At 41.5% G+C, this 18,405-nt stretch overlaps 2 protein-coding genes across 10 annotated transcripts in view; one reads left to right on the forward strand and one right to left on the reverse strand.

The window, feature by feature from the left end:
- Nucleotides 1–9,543, reverse strand: part of NFE2L2 (NFE2 like bZIP transcription factor 2) — a 30,667-nt gene extending 21,124 nt beyond the window's left edge. For 2 of the 9 annotated variants that reach the window (XR_007378581.1, XM_048953135.1), the window contains exon 1: nucleotides 9,387–9,543. Coding sequence is in view for 1 of the 9 variants with exons in the window: in XM_048953135.1 (XP_048809092.1) it covers nucleotides 9,387–9,416 (30 nt within the window). In the remaining 8 variants the exon portion in view is untranslated. Of the gene's footprint in view, nucleotides 1–1,110; nucleotides 1,361–1,525; nucleotides 1,656–8,778; nucleotides 8,946–9,129; nucleotides 9,260–9,386 lie in introns of those variants that run through there. The other 7 variants (XM_048953136.1, XM_048953142.1, XM_048953138.1 and 4 more) reach the window with 7 other exon arrangements.
- A 102-nt stretch (nucleotides 9,544–9,645) lies between these two features.
- AGPS (alkylglycerone phosphate synthase) overlaps nucleotides 9,646–18,405 on the forward strand; it is an 83,157-nt gene continuing 74,397 nt past the window's right edge. Inside the window, exons 1-2 of the mRNA XM_048953133.1 lie at nucleotides 9,646–9,754; nucleotides 13,812–13,938. The gene's annotated coding sequence lies outside the window, so the exon portion shown is untranslated. The remainder of the gene's footprint in view (nucleotides 9,755–13,811; nucleotides 13,939–18,405) is intronic.

Genomic DNA, 18,405 nt, shown 5'->3' on the forward strand with positions numbered 1-18,405 from the left:
TTTTTGAAGTTATGTGTAGTACTCAAATTACGAACTCTGCGAGCAAAATGAGCCAATTCATCTCCCAAGACATGAACCAGAGTAGGTAAATGGCTTTACAACTCTTACCAAATCCTATAAACACAATAATTCTTTGTGCTCTCAAAAGAACACTACCATCTCCAAACTCCACTGATAATTCTGTCCTTCCACCCAGATCAACAGCTCTCTGGCTCACAGCCTGTACAGATGGTTATAATAGGGCTGCCTCCTTCAGCCTCATGATGAAATGGACAAATGTACCTAAAGAACAAGGTACAGGCAATCACACATTTTTCCTTGTATACTCTATCAGCAGCCATGACCAAAACAAGATTGTTTGCCACAAATAATAAACTCATCGATACATGTCTTCTACCCATAAGCAAACAAGCATTAAGTATATGGGGGGAAGGAAGACACGGGACAAGGGTATTCAACTTGCAAGAACACTACAGAAAACCAAGAAATTATAAATCCAAAAGCACTCACCACATTCTGTTAAACATTTATTTTTAGTTAATAACTGCATCTGTTATCTGGAGAAAAAAAAAAACCACAGAACTGATCTCTTGGACACTTATTATGTAAATATGTGGCTTTATAAACGTTAACTTAGTTAAAACCTTCAGCACACACTGGTTCAGTGCTCTGCACCAACCATTTGGAGGCCAGCAACAGAGCACTTCAGACATTTTCTAGAGCTGCAACATTTTATCTCCCATGACCACAAGGTGCAGCTTGATAAGGTACTCCACTGCAGCTTCTGAAAGGGAAATGTTGAACACTGATAAAGACAACAGGTTGCCAAGGGAATAAGGAAGAGAGCTAAACTTCCTTCAAAAAAGTACTGCAAGTTTAATTATTCTACATCCAATGAAGTAGCATAGTAAGTTGCCTTTTACCGTGCAGTAAAAGAAAATACCTGAAAACAAATTGTTCTCATACCCCCAGCTTAAAAGTCTTACTCCAAACTATGTGCCCTTTCCCTTGCACCTGTATAATCACAAACATTTTTTTTGAAGGACAGATTAAACACTCCCACAGGTCCTGCCATGCCTCCTGTAACGTGTGCCAAAGATATCTTTATACCTTTTCTCTGCTCTCTGTTCTTCTTCTCTGCCACCATGTTATTCCCAGCTCAGTGCAGAAGAGGTGGTGACGGGGCAAGGCAGAGCTCTTCCCAAGGTAGATTAACCCAATGACAATGTTCAAAATTTGTAATTCATTCCATTTGTTCCTTCTGTTTTGTTGGCTCTGCAAAAAGCACCTTCTTCCTCATGCCTGGGGGTGCAAGGAGGTAGTTTACCCTTTTTTGTCTCTTTCTGCACGCCGTTTGTACCTGGGAGAGAGACCGAGTTTGGGGAATAACTACACTAACTGTCATTTAAGTAACAGGTGGGTTTTGTTGTAAAAGTCAGACTAACTGGCATAACAAATTGAAAGGGAAATTATTTGCAGCGTTCCCAATTTGAGGGCAGAAAGGGTTGAGAAGAAACAGACTTACCTTGCTGCCTCTGAAGAAAGCGTCTAATCTCTAAGGGCAGGGTGAAACATCCCAGCACACTGCAGGCTGCCTATCAGCAGCGGAAGGACAGTGCAGAACATAAGTGCAACTGCCCTGCATATCTGCTGCCAAATTAAAGTTTGTGTGCCAAATGCCCCAGTTAGGCAAAATAAGTTGTGGGGCTTTTTTTTTCCCCCCCCTCTTTTTTTTTTTTTTTAAAAAGTAGACTCTTATTAAAACCAGCATTTGTAGGTGACTTTTTCCAGTATAAGACATTATAGAAAATGGAAATGCTTTCCAGATATAACCATAATTATAATATTTTATAATTGCTTAACCGATTTGTTAAGCAAAAGTAAGAAAATAAAATAAATTGCTGATCATTTGGGGGAAAAAAAAAAAAATACGGAATGCAAAAGTAAGCTTCAGGTTTGGTCTTGAGTTGTTTTTGGTCTTTGCCCAAAACAGTTCCTCATGCCTCAGTAAATACTTGGATAGTTAGATTACAGCAAAATGCAAGTAAAAACTTCAAGACTACAATTTCTCTAGACTTCAATTAATTCAGACAATGAGACGCTGATATCTCATTAAGGTAAATCACTACTCACAGGGGTTTATTCTTCCATTACTATTCACGTTTTGTAAGGCCTTATTCATCATCCCTGCTACATACATGCACAATTCATCAAAACCTCCCATCCCAAGCTTAAGTTTGAAATCAAAATTATTATACTGCTCTGGCCTTAGTGGTAGAAAAACTCAATTTAAAATTTTCAGAGCTTAAAATATTTCTGCAATTTGTTACAAACCCATTAAAGTTTAATTATTTAAAAAGTTCCTGTTCTTCATTTTACCAGCAAAAAGAAACAGAGGGATTGTGTGATACCTAGAGATGCTCACAGCAGTTACTGCATGACAAGGATTTCCAAGCGGAACACGCTGACTACAAACTTAAAGTGAGAGACAACTAAGGATTACAAGTCTTGCTGGAGAATATTCCAAAGAGTTGCAAAAATCCATTGGGTCACAACTATTTATACTTGTTGATTAACTAGTAACTATCATATTCTAGTTCAACTGCCCAAAACAAATTACAAATTATAAAGCAGAGTATCAGAAGTTGCTGTGGTTCAGCATCCATAGGTATGAGACACCTGAACATGATGTGCACTTCCACAGACAAAGAGTTCAATATAAACAATCTGGAAGACCAGCTGTCAGCAGTTGGTACATTATTTTGCTATTACCATTTTTATTACTGCATTTTACTTTCATCTTCAATTCTACTTACTTGAAAAGTCTCAAGTTTGACTTATTTTTTTAAGGATCAGGGGGACAACGTCCCAGAAATTCCTCAGCTGACACAAACCTGCTCAAGGCCCATCTACACTAGGAAAAGAAAGAATGTGCTGTACAACAGCTTTGAGAAAATATGTCCATGTACCTCACGTCAAATAAATCACAGAAGACTGCACCAGGATCTACAGCACACTTGTTCCAAGGCCACTTAATGACTACATCATCTGCACTGGCGCGTATCCATCACTGCTTCTGCAACACTGGTGAAGACAAGTGCTAGTACAATGAGCTGGGATGCAATGCTGCACCCAGATACCTTGACTGACCTCTACCATGAAGGTCTGCATTCTCTTCCCAGTAATGAAGCTCCTGAAAAGCTGCTACCCAGCTGAGCTGCTCCAGATTCTAAAGCTGCTTTATCCAGGCCCACCACTGTCTTTCACCCATCACTTTATTGCCCAACTGACTGCAAAGCATGCATCTGGTAGCACAGTGCAGGCAATCAAACTGGAAATACCCTGCTTTAGGACAGAGCTCAGCTTTCTTATCCAACATAACATAACTCGAGGAAATAACTCCTGAAGACAGAAAGAAGTGACCAAGCACCCAGGTGACATGGAAGCAAACACTGGCTGTGGAGCAGACAAAGACCAGCCATTTCATCGGGACCAGCCAGCACAACCACCACCAGTCATGTGCTGCTGGTCAACTCCATCAGGGACCTTCAGACAGCCAAAGGAATGCACGAATTGCTCCACTCTTAACAATAAAGATGGGAGGTACCAATACTACTCCCAGGGTTCAAACAAGCAAAACTCCCCTCCTGGACCTTTGTCTTAGCTCCTTATGGCTAAACAGCCATGATGATCTGAGCAGGAAGCAAATCAAAGTCAGAGCAACTTTTCATAAAGCTCTGTTAAAGAAAAGTAGCTGCTTCAACATTTTGTGGGCATGAACTTCCAACATAGCAAACAGGCACACCCTTAATCGTAAAACAAACTTCTACTTAAAGGCAAACTATCGACCAAGCTTCTTCTGAGCCAATTTGTCAAACCTGCAAACTTTGTTTTGCAAGCAGCCTTTGGAAGTGGATTTTTTCATACTTACCAAAGACAGCATGTAATACCATTACAGCAAACAACAATAAAACTTGGATACTGCAAGGCAGAGGTGAGGGCAAGGGAGGAAAAATTGGTATCTTGACGTTCCATAGCCATGCAGAAGATACTTCCTTGAAAGGTTTGAAAGTGACCGTCTCAAACTGATCTTACATAACTTGCTGCAGCAACACCAAACTTAAAACAAGTTTCTCCTCCTTTCTCCACTTTGTTAATTTCACTGCTCATAATAATACCACAGAACTTAGATTAAAAGCCTTAATATTCCAAAAGACAAGTATAAGGGTGGGAGGTCTCAACTGTCTCAGTACTGTAACAGCATCAACAACGAAAACATAGTTCTTGAAATGATTTACTTTAACTGGGAAGATAGGAAACATTTATAGTCAGAGTGCTTTTATGATTACTTAGCTAAAAATAAACATTATTTTATATTCCTTCTTTTCAGTATCAAAGCTGCAGGTAATCAGGCCAAGATCAGAAATCCAAACTGAGCTAATGAAACAATTCAACCAGATCTGTAGTATATTTAAAAAACCACAAAACTTAAGTGGGTACAATTTAAGTTAAACCCATCTTATTACAGTCTTGCCAAGCAGTACTTGCAGTGGGGACTACCAATATAGCTGACAAAAAAGCACCAACTTTACCATATACTATGAGTTATTAACACTGTTATTAACCCCTACAAGCTTTCCAACATCTCCATGATTAGCATATCAAAATACTTTGAAGTAACTCTTATAAAATGAACATTACAGTAGAAATTAGGAGTCAGACACAAAGCCCACATACAAATACATAGCATATCCGTGCAGAAGACAGCATCGGCCAGAGAGAACTGAGCAAGTATTTTATCAAAAAGGCTGAAGATGGGAAACAGAAGGGGCTCCACAAGACGAAATCCTCTTTTCAAATAATCCTTTTCAAGGATTCAAATAATTTTTTTTTATCCTTACTACATGTCTTACACATACCTTGGATAAATTAAATATTAATTTGGTTAATGGTGCCAATTCTGATTCTGAGAGACTCTGCTTCTATTTGAAACAAGCACTGCAGGGCTATGTATACTATGGCAAAATTAAACTAATATTAAAATGGCATGCTTTGCTGCTTCTAATGATGGTTAAAAAAAGTATACTCAAAAGCCTCTAATGCAAAGAAACCTCAAGAACTGTCCCTGCTCTTCCTTCATTACTGGAAGTGCTGTAGAATAATAATACTGCCCTCACACTTAAGAGAACCTTGAGCACTATTAACTGACTAGTACGTTTACTGCTCTTCATATACAGTCAACAGGAACCAGGCAGCAAAGTCAGAAGCACACAAAGCCTATCTTTACCTGAGTTACACACCCAGAGCAGCTGTGGATGCCCCATCCCTGGCAGTGCTCAAGGCCAAGAGGGCTGGAACTCTGGGCTGCCTGGGCTGGTGGGAGGTGTCCCTGCCCATGGAAGGGGGCTGGAATTGGATGAACTGAAGTTCCTGTCTGACCCAAACCATTCCATGATCCTATGGTTCACCTGCATCTGTTTAAAATAAATCTTTCATGTTTTAGCACAAATATAATAGTGATAATTTTGCCGTCTTCATTTCTTATTGGATGCTTTAATAGTTTACATTAATAAACAAATGCACCATAAAGCTATTACTGTTGAGCAACCCTGAACTGAATTTCAGTTTACTGCTGTATATCAGTCATCTTTGGACAAAACAGCCTTGAAGTCATGACTTTCAACTACTCCTACCAGACTTTTCATTGCTTTACATAAGACGATTTGCGTAATGGCAGATGAATTGTTTCTAAAACCAGTTAAGCTAGATTACTGCAGAAAAGAACTTAGCTGACCCTTGTGTTGTATTCTCTTCCTTTCACCTGAGATTGAATTCCACGGCACAAAGTCCTATTTGGATATAATGCCCCATGGCAGAAAACTGAACAGACTTGAAACTGCTTTAAGTTCACTAGGAATGTATTTTATTAGAATAATGGATTACTTAGGGTTGGAATGAGGTGGAAGCCAAAACAAACTTTAACTAGGTGATTAACCTGGGGACTCTAGAGGGCTTTTTGCCTGGCTGGAATTCAAACACAGTAGCAGAGGATTAATATTTAATTCATGCCAACAGGTTCCTGCCTGGACTTGTTCTGCATTAACCACAGCCAGCACAATTACTGCAAATACATCACACTTCCACAAATTGGCCTAATTTTCATGAACAGTTTAGTGATCTTAGAACTTGTCTTCATTAATTTCCAAGAAAAAAAGAAATAAGCAGTGTTCTAGATAGAAAAAAATAAAAATCAGATTCCTTCTTTTCAATGAAGGACACACCTGGTGTTAAAAGCATGGGCTCAGCTGGTATCCATCTACTCTTCTCATCTGGATTTTGTATAGAAAGCCTACAAAAGATAGAAAGTCTATATTCTGTCCTTCTGCCTCCTCCAAACGGACCTTTTCCTGGATGTGCAGTCAATTTTTTTCACCCTCCTTTAGAAAAACCCAACGCATCCTAGACATTCCTCAGAGACAAACTGTGGCAGGTTTTGCTGTTTTGGAGTTTGCTGTTTCTTCTGGAGGACCAAATCTATCAAAAATTGACAACTAGCAGAAGGAAAAATGACATGAAAGGCTAGACTGAGGAAATGAAAGAACGAACATCTTATTTAGCTCCTTCCACTTCCGGTGATCTCACAAACTCCAGCATATTGCACAGAGATATCAGTGGCTTTTCAACATTAAAGAAGGCTCAATGTGCCATTGCTACATTAATTTCAGTCAGGATCACAAAAGCAGCAGACAGGATTTTGCTCTGCAAATTCAAGACAAAGAGGAAAAAAAACACAAGAACTCAAGAGCATTCAGGGGTAACAATAGCTAATAATAATCTGACAATTTTAACACTGCTTTGGCTGTCAGAATGATACATAACCTTCTGTATTCGTATTTAGGATAAATGTTATACTCTCTGCTTTTTTCAATTTAAAAAATAAAAAGAAAAAAGTAACGGACAGAGAGCCAAAATTTATTCTTGCCCATGAACGCTAGTGGGAAATGTACACAAAGCTTCCCAACCACCCACGCACTCCTATAAAAATGTCTCAAGTTCTTTAAAGCACATGAGATCATCCAGCTGCTCTCTGCTTATACTTAATGTTCTTTTTCATTCCAGTTTGGTCTCTTTCACATGTTTTTCAATAAAACTCCCAAAGCCAAATTGTTTCCCTACTTTGGGTTCTAACCACAAGCTTCTTGAAGTCCCATTTTCAAATGCAACTAACTCCTTGTATTTCAACCAGTTTCCAATGCAGTGTAAATTCTCAGCACATTTTAAAGACAAAACATACAGAACAGTGTCCATATGATAGACATGTACAGTAATAAGATATCCAATTAGATGTTCCATCAAAAGGATTCTCATGGTCATCTTTTATTATTCAACATTCCTTTCAGTTCCAGGTACTGCACTACATTGTATTCAACTGGTTTAACTGAAAGATATTCTGAAGTTTTGAATGAAGATTTTTCAGCACAGCATGGGATCAGGGTAAGCACACCAGAATTAAGAGAGTCTAACAAAATGCATTTCTACTTAAGACAGAACTTGTAATATTTTCATCTATTTCTTCCACAACACTTATCTGCCATTTTAGGAATGACAGAATCGTTTAGATTGCAAAAGAGTTCTAAGACCAAATCCAACCATCCATCCAACATCGCATCACTAAACCACATCTACAGGTCTGTTAAATACCTCCAGCAACAGCAACTCTACCACCTCCCCAGACAGGCTGTTCCAATGCCTAACCACCCCTTCCGTGGGGCTCCTGATACTCAACCTAAGCCTCCCCCAGTACCACTTGAGGCAGTTTCCTCACATTTAATCTCTCATCACCCAAGAGAGGAAACCAGCATCCTTATTGCTGCAACCTCCTTTCAGGCAGTTGCATTGAGCTGTGAGACCTCCCCTCAGCCTCCTCTTCTCAGACTGAACCACCCAGCTCCTTCAGCCTTCAGTTCCTTCCCAGATAACAGTGAAAAATGTAGATGTTTTCCTACACTGAAGAGCATCTGCATACGTAGATGGACAAATAGCTATTTATAAAGATAACTTAATCTCTCAACAGACATTTCTGTTTAACAGAGTTATTGAGGAAAAAAAAGAATCAAAGGCCTGTTGCCAGGCCTGAGTGGTGTATTCATTTGTTACTTCCTGCATAATCAGTATCATGTGGAAAGGACAAACTATTAGGGAACAGAAAATCAACCCATTCACTAGACAACCTAACACAGTGTCACAGAACCAGATGTGTAATACCTGCATAAAGCCCTACAGACCAAAGAGATGCTTCTAACGGAGCTAGAGACCCCTTTCTAGGTATATAAAAAAAAAAAAAAAAAAAAAAAAAACCAAAAAAACACCAACCCTTATATATATTGAAGCAGGTACTCAAGTACTTGGTTACACCAGTCTCCACATTTCGCAAGTACAACATGCGGCCTCATTTTTCACACGAGAAGGTGAGCAGGATTACTTTCTGCTCACCTTCTTACAAAGCTCAGCATTTAGTGAGAGTTGATAAGCTTGTCGTGCTGTCTTACAAGGCTAGAAGCACTAGGCTCAGTCATTTCAGTACCTTCAAGCTCACCAAAGAAGGAAACAACCATGAGAACATAACACTTTTATGAACTTGACTCTTGCTCCAGAGTGCTTTTATCAAGTGTTTTGACACCTGTGTCGTTAGTAACAGACAACATCCCGAACGAATCCCATCCAGCACACCATTTAACCAATAGAAAATAACCCATTAGCTATCCAGAAACACAGCACCTTTCCACAACAGTTCTGACAGAAACCGCGGCAGTGGGGCCGAAGCAGCAGCACGCAGTCAGGCGGCTCCGCAATAGATGCCGCAAGAGCCGCCCGGCCCACACAGAAAAGGGCGGCGCAGACACCAGAGAGGCGCGGGGCCCGTTCCTCCGCGGCCCCACCGCCCCTCACAGCGCTGCCGCGGCCCTTCCCGCGCCCTTCTCACCCCGCACCCCAGGGCCAACCCGAGACGGGAGACACGCGGTTGTGCAACTGCCCCTACTGAACGCCGCGTGACAGCGGGAGGCCCGCAAAAAGGAACCGGACAAGCGGGCGGGGCGGGGCCGAGCTCACCCCTCGCCACGGACTGACCTGGCCCCGAACTGCGGAGCGAGCAGAGCGAGACCCCGGCCCGGGAGGGGGGCGGGGAGGAAAGTACCGGAGGGGCGGGGCCCGGCCCCCGCCGTGACTCAGCGCTGCCCCCGGGGCGGGGCGGCACCACGTGCTCCGCCGGCCGCGTGACCGCCCGGCCCGCCCCTCCCCAACCGCCGGGCCGCGAGGAAGGGAGGGGGAGGCGGGGGCGCGGGCGCCCCCTGTTCCTGCCCGCCCCGTGGCGGCTGCGCTCTCACCTGCGCGGCGGGGGGCAGCTCGATCTCCATGGCGCGGGAACGACGGCGCGGACGCGGGAACGGCGGCGCGGAGCTGTCGCGGCTCTGCCGGCACCGCCTGAGCTCTCGTTCCGACGCTGTTTGGAGACGGGGACGGCCCGGGTCGGGCCGAGCCAGCGGCGACCGCCGCGCTCCGCCCCGCCTCGGTGCAGCCACTCAGCGGTGCCCGCGGAGGCGGCTCCTTTCCCGGCGGCTGCGGAGGTGCTGGGAACGCGGCCCTCCCCCGGCACCGGGCCCGGGCGGCGGGATTTTGTGTGAGGAGAGCGCGCGGCGCTCCGGCCAGCCCCGTCCGTGCCTCAGCGCGGGCGCAGCGGCGGTGCGTTCCCCAGGTGTGTGGTTTCCCCTTCTTTTCTTGTTCTGTCTAACATGCCCGTCCCAAACCACGGCTGCGAGCCGTGGGCAGTCTGCTACGTTGACAGACACCTTTCCGGACTGTTTCTGATCGTGCCCCCTCCGCACGTGCTTTCCTAATACGTCACGGTCTCATCCCAAAGTACTGTAATTCCCTGGTATCTGTGGTTTCTTGTACTGTAATCCCCGCTCATACTACGGGTGTTGAAACCGTTGGCGTGCATGGCTCAGCCGGCTGACTTACAGACCCCAGTCTCCCACGTGATGCTTTCTAGAGAGATGCGGTGGAAATGCCCGTCCTATCGGATGTCAGCGTTCCTCCGTCAGATGTTCCACTGGCACGGCACCGGGTTAGAAGAAAACTCGATCCCTAGGGGCTTTCCAGCACTTAAAGCGAACTCAAAAGCATGAGAGGGACCGACCTTTAACATGATCTGATAGCGATAAAAACAAGAGGGAATGTCTTTAAATTAGGAAAGGAGAGATTTCGGTTAGCTGTTAGGAGAAAATTCTTTACTCAGAAGGCAGTGAGGCATTGGCACAGCTGCTCAGGCACTGCCAGGTTGGATGGGGCCCTGGGCCCTGATCTGGTGGTTGGCAACCCAACCCATGGCGGGGGGTTGGAGCAGGGTGATTTGGAAGAAACTTTCCAACCTAAGGCATTATATGGCTGCATGATTCTCTTCAGTCTTACATTCCCTGGCTCTTGCCTGTGATTTAGCACAGCTGCCTATCTGAATATCATCCAGATGTATTTCATGCAGTGTTTGCTGGGTGTCATCTACATCTAGCCAAACAATGAATTCAGCCCTGACACAAAAAAAGATGGAAATCACAAGAAAACCGTGTGGAATCTGGACGCGACCTACTGTACAGACATTTAGTGGTGTGGAGATGTATCACAAATAGCAGGAAGGTGGAACAACACTGTCACAGCATTACAGACTTGTGTGTTTGTCAGCTTTCTTCTTCAGGACAGAGGAATGCCATTGTATGGGGACTGTTGAGTCATGTATGGGAACTGCTGAACTCTGATTGATCACCTGAGGCGAGCCATGAGTCAGCCAGAGGAGCACAGGTGAAGGCAATTCACCTGTGCTGCCGGAAGGGGTGGAGCCTGGCTGCACCCCCTCCTAGACCTATTTAAGAGCTGGCTACGAGTGGGGAAGGATTTTGTCTGGAGATCTCCTCTTTTGGTGTTTTTTTTTTGTAGGTGAGCCTAGCATAGGGATAAGCCTTCCATTTATTCTTTCGTATTATCTTAGTCTACTTTGCCTAACTCTCTTGTTCTTTTTGTGATTATAACATCTTAACATGCATTAGTTATGCATCTTTAATATCCATTGATTGTACAAGTCATTACCTGAAGCACTGATTGATCATCTGGGGAAAGGACCCAGTCAGCTCTGGAAGCACAGGTGAAGGCAATTCAGCTGTGCGACCAGAAGGTTGGAGCCTGGCTGCACCTCACTGAGATCTCATTTAAGGGCTGACTGCTATTAGGGAAGGATGTTTTTCTGGAGATTTTTCCTTGGTGATGCTTTTCTTTGTAAACCTAGAATCTTCTGAAATGGGTGAGCAGTCTTTTTCTTTATAGCTCCTTTCTATCGTGTTGATTCATCCGTCAGTGTGCTTTTGTTGTAATGCTTTCATATTGTATTGATCTGTTTCTTTATTGTAGCTGTGTAAGTGACCAACGTTTCAAAATAGGTAAGGAGCTTGATGCGCACAAATTGTTTTGGATATAGTTCTTTAGGCTTTGTCTGTTCAGTGATGCCTTGATAATATTTCTGCTAAATAGCTAATGACAAAGATTTGATTTCATAGCTTTTTAGTATGCACTTAATAATGTATTGTGTTCCTTAGGAGTAACAGCTAACACATAGTACACTGGGAAGTTGGACAATGCTTCAGAGCTGATGGGCCAAAGGCCTGTATTCCTGCTATGTCATAGTCATCAAATTATTGTAATGTTTTAATTCACTTATAGTTATTCAATAAATTACTTGTGTCAGAAAGTAAGCTGGGTTCCACTTGCAATTCAAGTAGCAGAAAAATATTTGATCACTTTAGTGTGCTGAATATAGGTTTGAAAAGATATCACCGCTGTCATCCTGTCTATAACCTGCCTGGCAGTGTGTTTCAGCCACAGAATGGTTGAAGTGGGAAGGACCTCTGGAGGTTATCTGAGCCAACCCCTTGCTCAGGTAGGGACATCCTGAGCAGATTGCCTAGGGGGTATTTTCTAAGGAAGCATTAACGTGGGAGTGATGTGATAAGTATCAGGAATTCTTCATTCTAAAAATGTTTTTTAGAATGAAGCATGTTCTTAATAAAGTTTCACACTTAAAAGTTTTGATTGATCCTTTGTACCCGTTTTTAAAGCTCCTTTGTAATATAACCAAGTAATGTGAAGTTAAGACACTTATTGTTTGAAGTTTTCCATTGTAGGCAATTGTTTAGCTTGTGTGGTTTGAGGCTGAGGTGTTGCTGTAGATTCTCTCCAGAGTGATGTAGTATGCCTGCATGGAGTGTTCACAATGCTTGTGCTGTGCTAGTTCAACTTGCCAATGTACAGCAGTGGTTGTTTTGCTTTTTGCAATTGCCTCACAAGGTGCAAGGGCATGACTGACTTATTTGCATCCATCTGTTGCAAGTGGGTGTCTACCCAAAAATGTAGAATGTGCTTGCTTTAGTTATGTGAAATCCATTTGAAGAAAGAACCTGTAATCTAAGTAGGCTGATAATATGCATGTTTAGTAACTCCATGAGGTACGGTGGAAGCACTTGACTTGCAGTGGAAGTTAAAATGCATCCATGGAGCCACTAAATATACTGAGGGCATCTAAGCAGAACACATACTGCATGTGTGAATGAACAAGCTGTTTTGAAGTACCTCTCGCAATACCATGTCTGCAGTTCCAGGGAGGGGTAACACAAGGTGATGATGAACAATCTCCAGTGGAAAACCAGAGTCAAAGCTGTATTTTGGTGTGCTTTGTAGTATTTCAGTTGTATCTTGCGGTCTCTGGAGGATCTGAGCTCTACAGCAGATATTGGTGTCACAGTTTAAAACTCTTTTGAGTAGAGCTGCTCCCAGCTCAAGACCCCATGCTAGTGATGTTTTTTTGATTTATTTTTTTCTTCAATACTGTAAAAGAAATAGAAAGTGAAAGATAGAACACATTAGCACAAAATGAGTAATGCACAATGTCAGTCCCTGAAAAATTGCTCTGAAACTATGAAGGTGTATTTTCTCTATGTTTTATTTAATAGAAAGGAAAATAAAAGCACACGGGAATCTTAGGTATTGGTGTAGATTGTATCACAGAGCAGAAATTCTGTGTAAAGCTAACCAGCTTGATTAGAGCCTGGGGTGAAAAAAGAAAAAGGGCACTTTCTGGCCAGGCTAGATAAAGAGTGTTGACTATATATTTCATTTGTGTTCCTTACTTAATTTCTTTTCTCCTTATCTTCGCACCTTGAGCTCAGGCAGACCAGGGTTTTTATGCTCCTTTCAAAATGATAGGGAAAAGGAGAGATTAGGCTATGTTTTTAGTTAATGGTCTATTAACATTTTGATGAAATTATTTCTAATGTCTCTGCATAACATTTTATATTATCTTGCATTAGAATAATTATGAAGCCAGAAACTTCACAGTGCCACCTACTGCTGAAAATATGTATTTTAAGACCTGACTAGTTTGAGCAACAAAGAAAAACAGTGTTGGCACGTAATGTTTCAAACATCTGAAAAATGTTGGAAACGCATCCTGATTTGCTGAGTGAATTTAAGTAACGCTGAACTTCTAAGTTTAGAATCAACTCATCTGTTTTTACTGAGGTTATAATGAGAAGTGACTCTCAGGATCTGGGGTTTTGTGCTATATAGAACTTTTGTTTGTGTTATGTTTTTTAACAAAGCCTTATTTTAAAATGAGTCCCTCTGATAATATTAGAAAACACTGATGAAAGATTCAATGAAACAAAATTCATTTTTAACTTAATAACAAGGAAATGTCCTCTGTTTTACAGAGAGGCCTTAAGGAGATATAAATGAAGAACCCTGGAATCAGCATATGAGGCACACGCTCCATTCCCTTCTCACTTTGTGAAGCTGTATGATGGACCATGGATTGCCGCTTGGTTGTTGGAGAAGTTGGTATGTCCTCAGCCACAGTGGCTGTAATTCATCTTCCCTAACTCTTACAATATAAAAGTTAGATGAAGTTAATGTACAGCTTAAAGTGCTGTAGTTGGCTCTTTCTTCACTTCTTAAAGAAAATCCTATCTCAATAATACTGCTGGAATAGCATCCAAATACCTTTTACATTTTTCTGTGTCCCAATCTTTAAGTATTGATTACGATCTCATTCCCTGGAACTATGGTAATAAGATAAGTGATAGGATTTTGTTCATAAATATGAATAACTAGGGTGTAGACCTTTATTTGTTCTTCCCGAGGAAAGCTCAACATTAAATTTGGCTCCAAGGAGTCAGAAATGTTTAACTTCTACTGGTACTTGTCTCAGCCTGTAGAATAAACTGATGCTTTGAATGCTTGACTGTCAGAGTTTGTCCTATTGTATAGCATGAACAATTAAACATTCTTAAATGTAGAAACTAATTTCCTTTCAAGTTGAGAAATTCTTGAAAACAATGTGTTTAAAACAGGTAAAAGAGCTTGTAAAGACAACTAAGCCACTTTGTGGTAGTATTTTGGAAGCCTTTAAGGGGAACTCTGTAGAACTCCTTTTTTCCATTCACAGCAGAGATGGACTGCTTTTGTGATGGCATTAACCCACTGTGTAGGGTTATAGAATCATTAAGTTGTAGAAGACCACTAGTCCAAGTGTTGTACTTAATTTTGCAGCAGTAGGCTGATCTAATCATCAGATAAAAATTGTCAGAAGAATTTTTTTGTAACACTGATGAACATGCAGTTTTGAGTGCCCACTTCACTGATGTTTGACAGTAACCAAGTTAGCTTGGTTTTTGTTGTTTTGTTTTGTTTTTTTTTTTTTAAAGAAAAAGAACATTTTGTAGTTGTTGAACTTGTCATGCCTTTCATGCAGTTAATATGTTGACTTTTTGGAAAGGTCAATTAAACAATTTTTTTCTAGTGTACTTTCTATGATAATTCTGTATTCCTTGTCAGGCTGAAAGTTGTTTAGTCATCTGTGCTAACAACTGTCTTACATTGCAAAATCCCCTACAGACTGGGGAAAATTCAGAGCCACGTGGCCTTCTTAATCTGGAACTGAACATTGTATTATTAAGGGAAGAAAAAGAAAGTATTGATGATATCCTACAAGGTCCAGTGTGGCAGAGTGCACAGTCTGTGGCCCTTCTTTCTATAACCTTTCAAAACTGTGTCTTTCCAAAAGAAGTAACAAGCAGCAAATAGGGTCGTTCCTCTGAATGGAGTAGGGGAGCTCAATCATGATACTAAAGCTTTGTGTTGTCTGCCTCAAATTCCTGTTTTCTTGAAATGCTGTTGGTGCCCGCTCCTCTTTCTTGGTCAATTGTAATTCATCTGGTTCTTCTTGCTTGGCTCTCTCACTGTGGACTCTGAACTTCTAGTGTTTATTTGTGTCAGTCTAAATAATTAGAAGCAATAGGGTATCTCAGAAACTTGGAAAGGTTGAAAACATTCTGCTTCTTTCCCGAAGAAAGGTATAAACTCAAGTCATGGAGCAGTTGTTTTTTCTTTTAGCTTGTGTTTAATTTAAGTTGCGTATTTTTGTCCTGTTCAAAACATACCATTATGTACACAGTGTGCCCACCCATGAGCCTCATTCCTAATCTTGCCTGTTAGTGTGCTATATGGAGAGTGTAACAGATGGATCTGGGTGTGAATGAAGGATGCTTTGGTGACTAACACTGAGTAGTCAGTGTGATCCACAGCAGTTTGCTTGCGTGTGTGTGTGTGTGTGTGTGTGTGTGTGTGTGTGTGCATCCCTACCTTTTACTTAAGTATATGGTAGAGATAGGGAGGTTAATATTTGAAAGAGTTTCTGAGGAAATGAGAACCAAGCTTGATTCTTAGAATGTAAATGCAACTCTTACTTTTATGCATTATTTTGGGATTTGTTACAAGGGTGATTTGGTGGCTGCAGAAGGATCTCTGGTAGCCTGTGACCTGTTGGTTTTTTTTTTCACTTGCAATAAGTATTCTTTTCCAGAAGTTGTCCATTATGAGTTCCCCTTAATCACCCTTAAGGTTTGGACAAGTTAAACGTGTGTATTTCTGAATAAATGTGGCCCTCCAGCTGCTGATTATTTTCCTGGATTTTTTCAGAACTTTCTCATTTATCTTTGTCTTTTTGATAGTGCTGTGGGTGGAAATTAATATTTAAGGCTGAAATCATAAAGAAAATGACTTAACCTCCTGCTGTTCCAGATTCTTGCATGGAACTCAAAATTACACTGTTCTTTTGCCTTGCCATATCCTGTGCAAACTCATTTCTAGTGGCTGGGGAGAGGTAGGAGAGTTTCCCATCACTTTATTTTCCAATTACTGCAGGCTATCTCTCGCTGAGAAGCTACTTGTATTACTCATGCAATCTTTATCAATTTGCTTGATTCTAGATCAAAACCACTACTTTTGGGGTGCTTAACTTCTTTATACGTCATCTTTAATTCTCTCTTCACTGCTATTAGAAGGTTTTTGCAAAGTACAATTGTACATGTCAGGAGTATGCTGAAGTTTACTTATTCTCCCAATGAATACATTAAAAATAAAATGAGTCTGAACAACTATACCTGTCATACCCTAAACATCTATTATATCCTCACAGTTCAATGTGTGACATGTCTTTGCAACACAGCATTGATATTCCCAATATATGACAATGTACAGTGAGCCATGTTCTGGAGAACCCTATAGGAGGACAGGAGCAGCTGTTTGGTAGTTGGCAGGATGAGGCAGCTGGCCTGTGAGCAGCCTGGGAGCTTCTCAGGCAATAGCTTGCTGCTGGCAGGATGTCATTAGTGGCAGCAGGATGACATATGGAGGCAGGAGATGCAACAAAACTGCATATGTGACTGGCAGAAGAGTAGTGTCTAAGAGTCCCAAGGCCCACTTGATTCTATCCTCATTTGATTTCCAGCTGCAGGGCTGGTGACTTTGACACTGTTAAGAGTTAATTGCGGTTAACTGCGCTTAAGGGAGTTGCCCTACTTGTTCCCAGAAAGCCATAAAGCAGTCGCACTACTTTTGCAGCCCATGTGTTAAACGAGGACACCCTGGTAACAGAAGCCTGTGGAGTCTCATGTTTGGCACTTCTGGCTGAGAGAGGTGGCTGCCTGCATTCAGGGGACAGGTGGTCCATAAAGCAAGAGAAGTTATGGCTTGCTTATCAAAGCCAGTCTGAGTTTTTAGGTAAGATTTTCATGAAAAGTGGAACATGTAAAAAGAAAATCTACTTCATGATTACATCTGCTGTTTCTCTTCAGCCATTCCTTTTCAGAATTTGTCTGAACAGATCACTCAAGTTTGCACAGCATAAGCAGTCAAAGTATTTGTTGCTTGTGGTCCTAAACCTTCCAGATGCTGAGTGGTTGCTATGCAAATTTCTAGTATTATTCACTCGGAACAGAAATCATACTTAAGAGAGATTGATGCCACAGATATGCTTTGTTTTTTCTTTTGAAAGCTGGCGAGGTGCTTTTTAAACAAATGTTCCTGAGTTCCGCGCATGTCATCACACATTGTGATGATAATTTGTGCTATAATTACAATAAGTGTATCACCATAATTCTAAAAAAGTATGGCAGAATGCAACCATTACTCCTTGACCCTGCATTGATCGTAGATGATTTCTTGTATTCGTTTATTGATATTCAATCCAACCATTTTCAGCCAAATGACTTGTTTTCAAGCTCACAAAGGCTGTTTCTGAAAGAATATAGTGTGTGTGTTATATTAGCTTTCACACAGCTTGTAAGTGCAACAAGAGAGCTGGAGAGGCATTGTCAGATGAAAACAAGTCAGTAGCAACATGGATGATTTTCTTAGGTGAGCCAAATAAAGCAGAAAATTCAGGCATGCACTGGACTAATATTATAACTTGTGATGTTTAGGAGCTCTGCAAGTCTTTGTCACTTTGCAAATTTAACAAGAATAAGAGCTTTTCTGGAAGTGAGATTTTTACTGTTGCTCACGTACAGAACTTTTTCTCTTCTAATATAGCCAACTTACTGGCTATATGAGCTGGCTAGCATTTCAGCAAACTAAATTCCTGGTGCTCTGCCTGATTTCCTTGGAAAAACTGAAGCTGCTTTTAAGGAGGTTCTGTGAGAAAACACAGCAGAAGAATTAGTTTTGCTAACTTTAGCCTGCTTATATGGGGAAGACTTGCAGATGCCCTCAGGCATGAACTTGGTTACATAAAGAGTAAGAAATACAAAATAAATCATATTCTTTAATTCTAAATTGCATTATTTGATGTAATAAGAACTTCCAGACCAGATCAAATCTAAATTAGTTGCCTGACAGTGGTAATTCCCAGATGTCTCTGAGGAAATTGCCCTATTCTTCAACCTCCTTTCCCACCTCCACCAGTATAATGGATAATTACATAACAACCTGACTACAGGGGAAGTTATTTTTTACCCTCAGGCTGGT

Source organism: Lagopus muta, chromosome 8 (genome assembly GCF_023343835.1).
Source record: "Lagopus muta isolate bLagMut1 chromosome 8, bLagMut1 primary, whole genome shotgun sequence".
Taxonomy (NCBI): Eukaryota; Metazoa; Chordata; class Aves; order Galliformes; family Phasianidae; genus Lagopus; species Lagopus muta.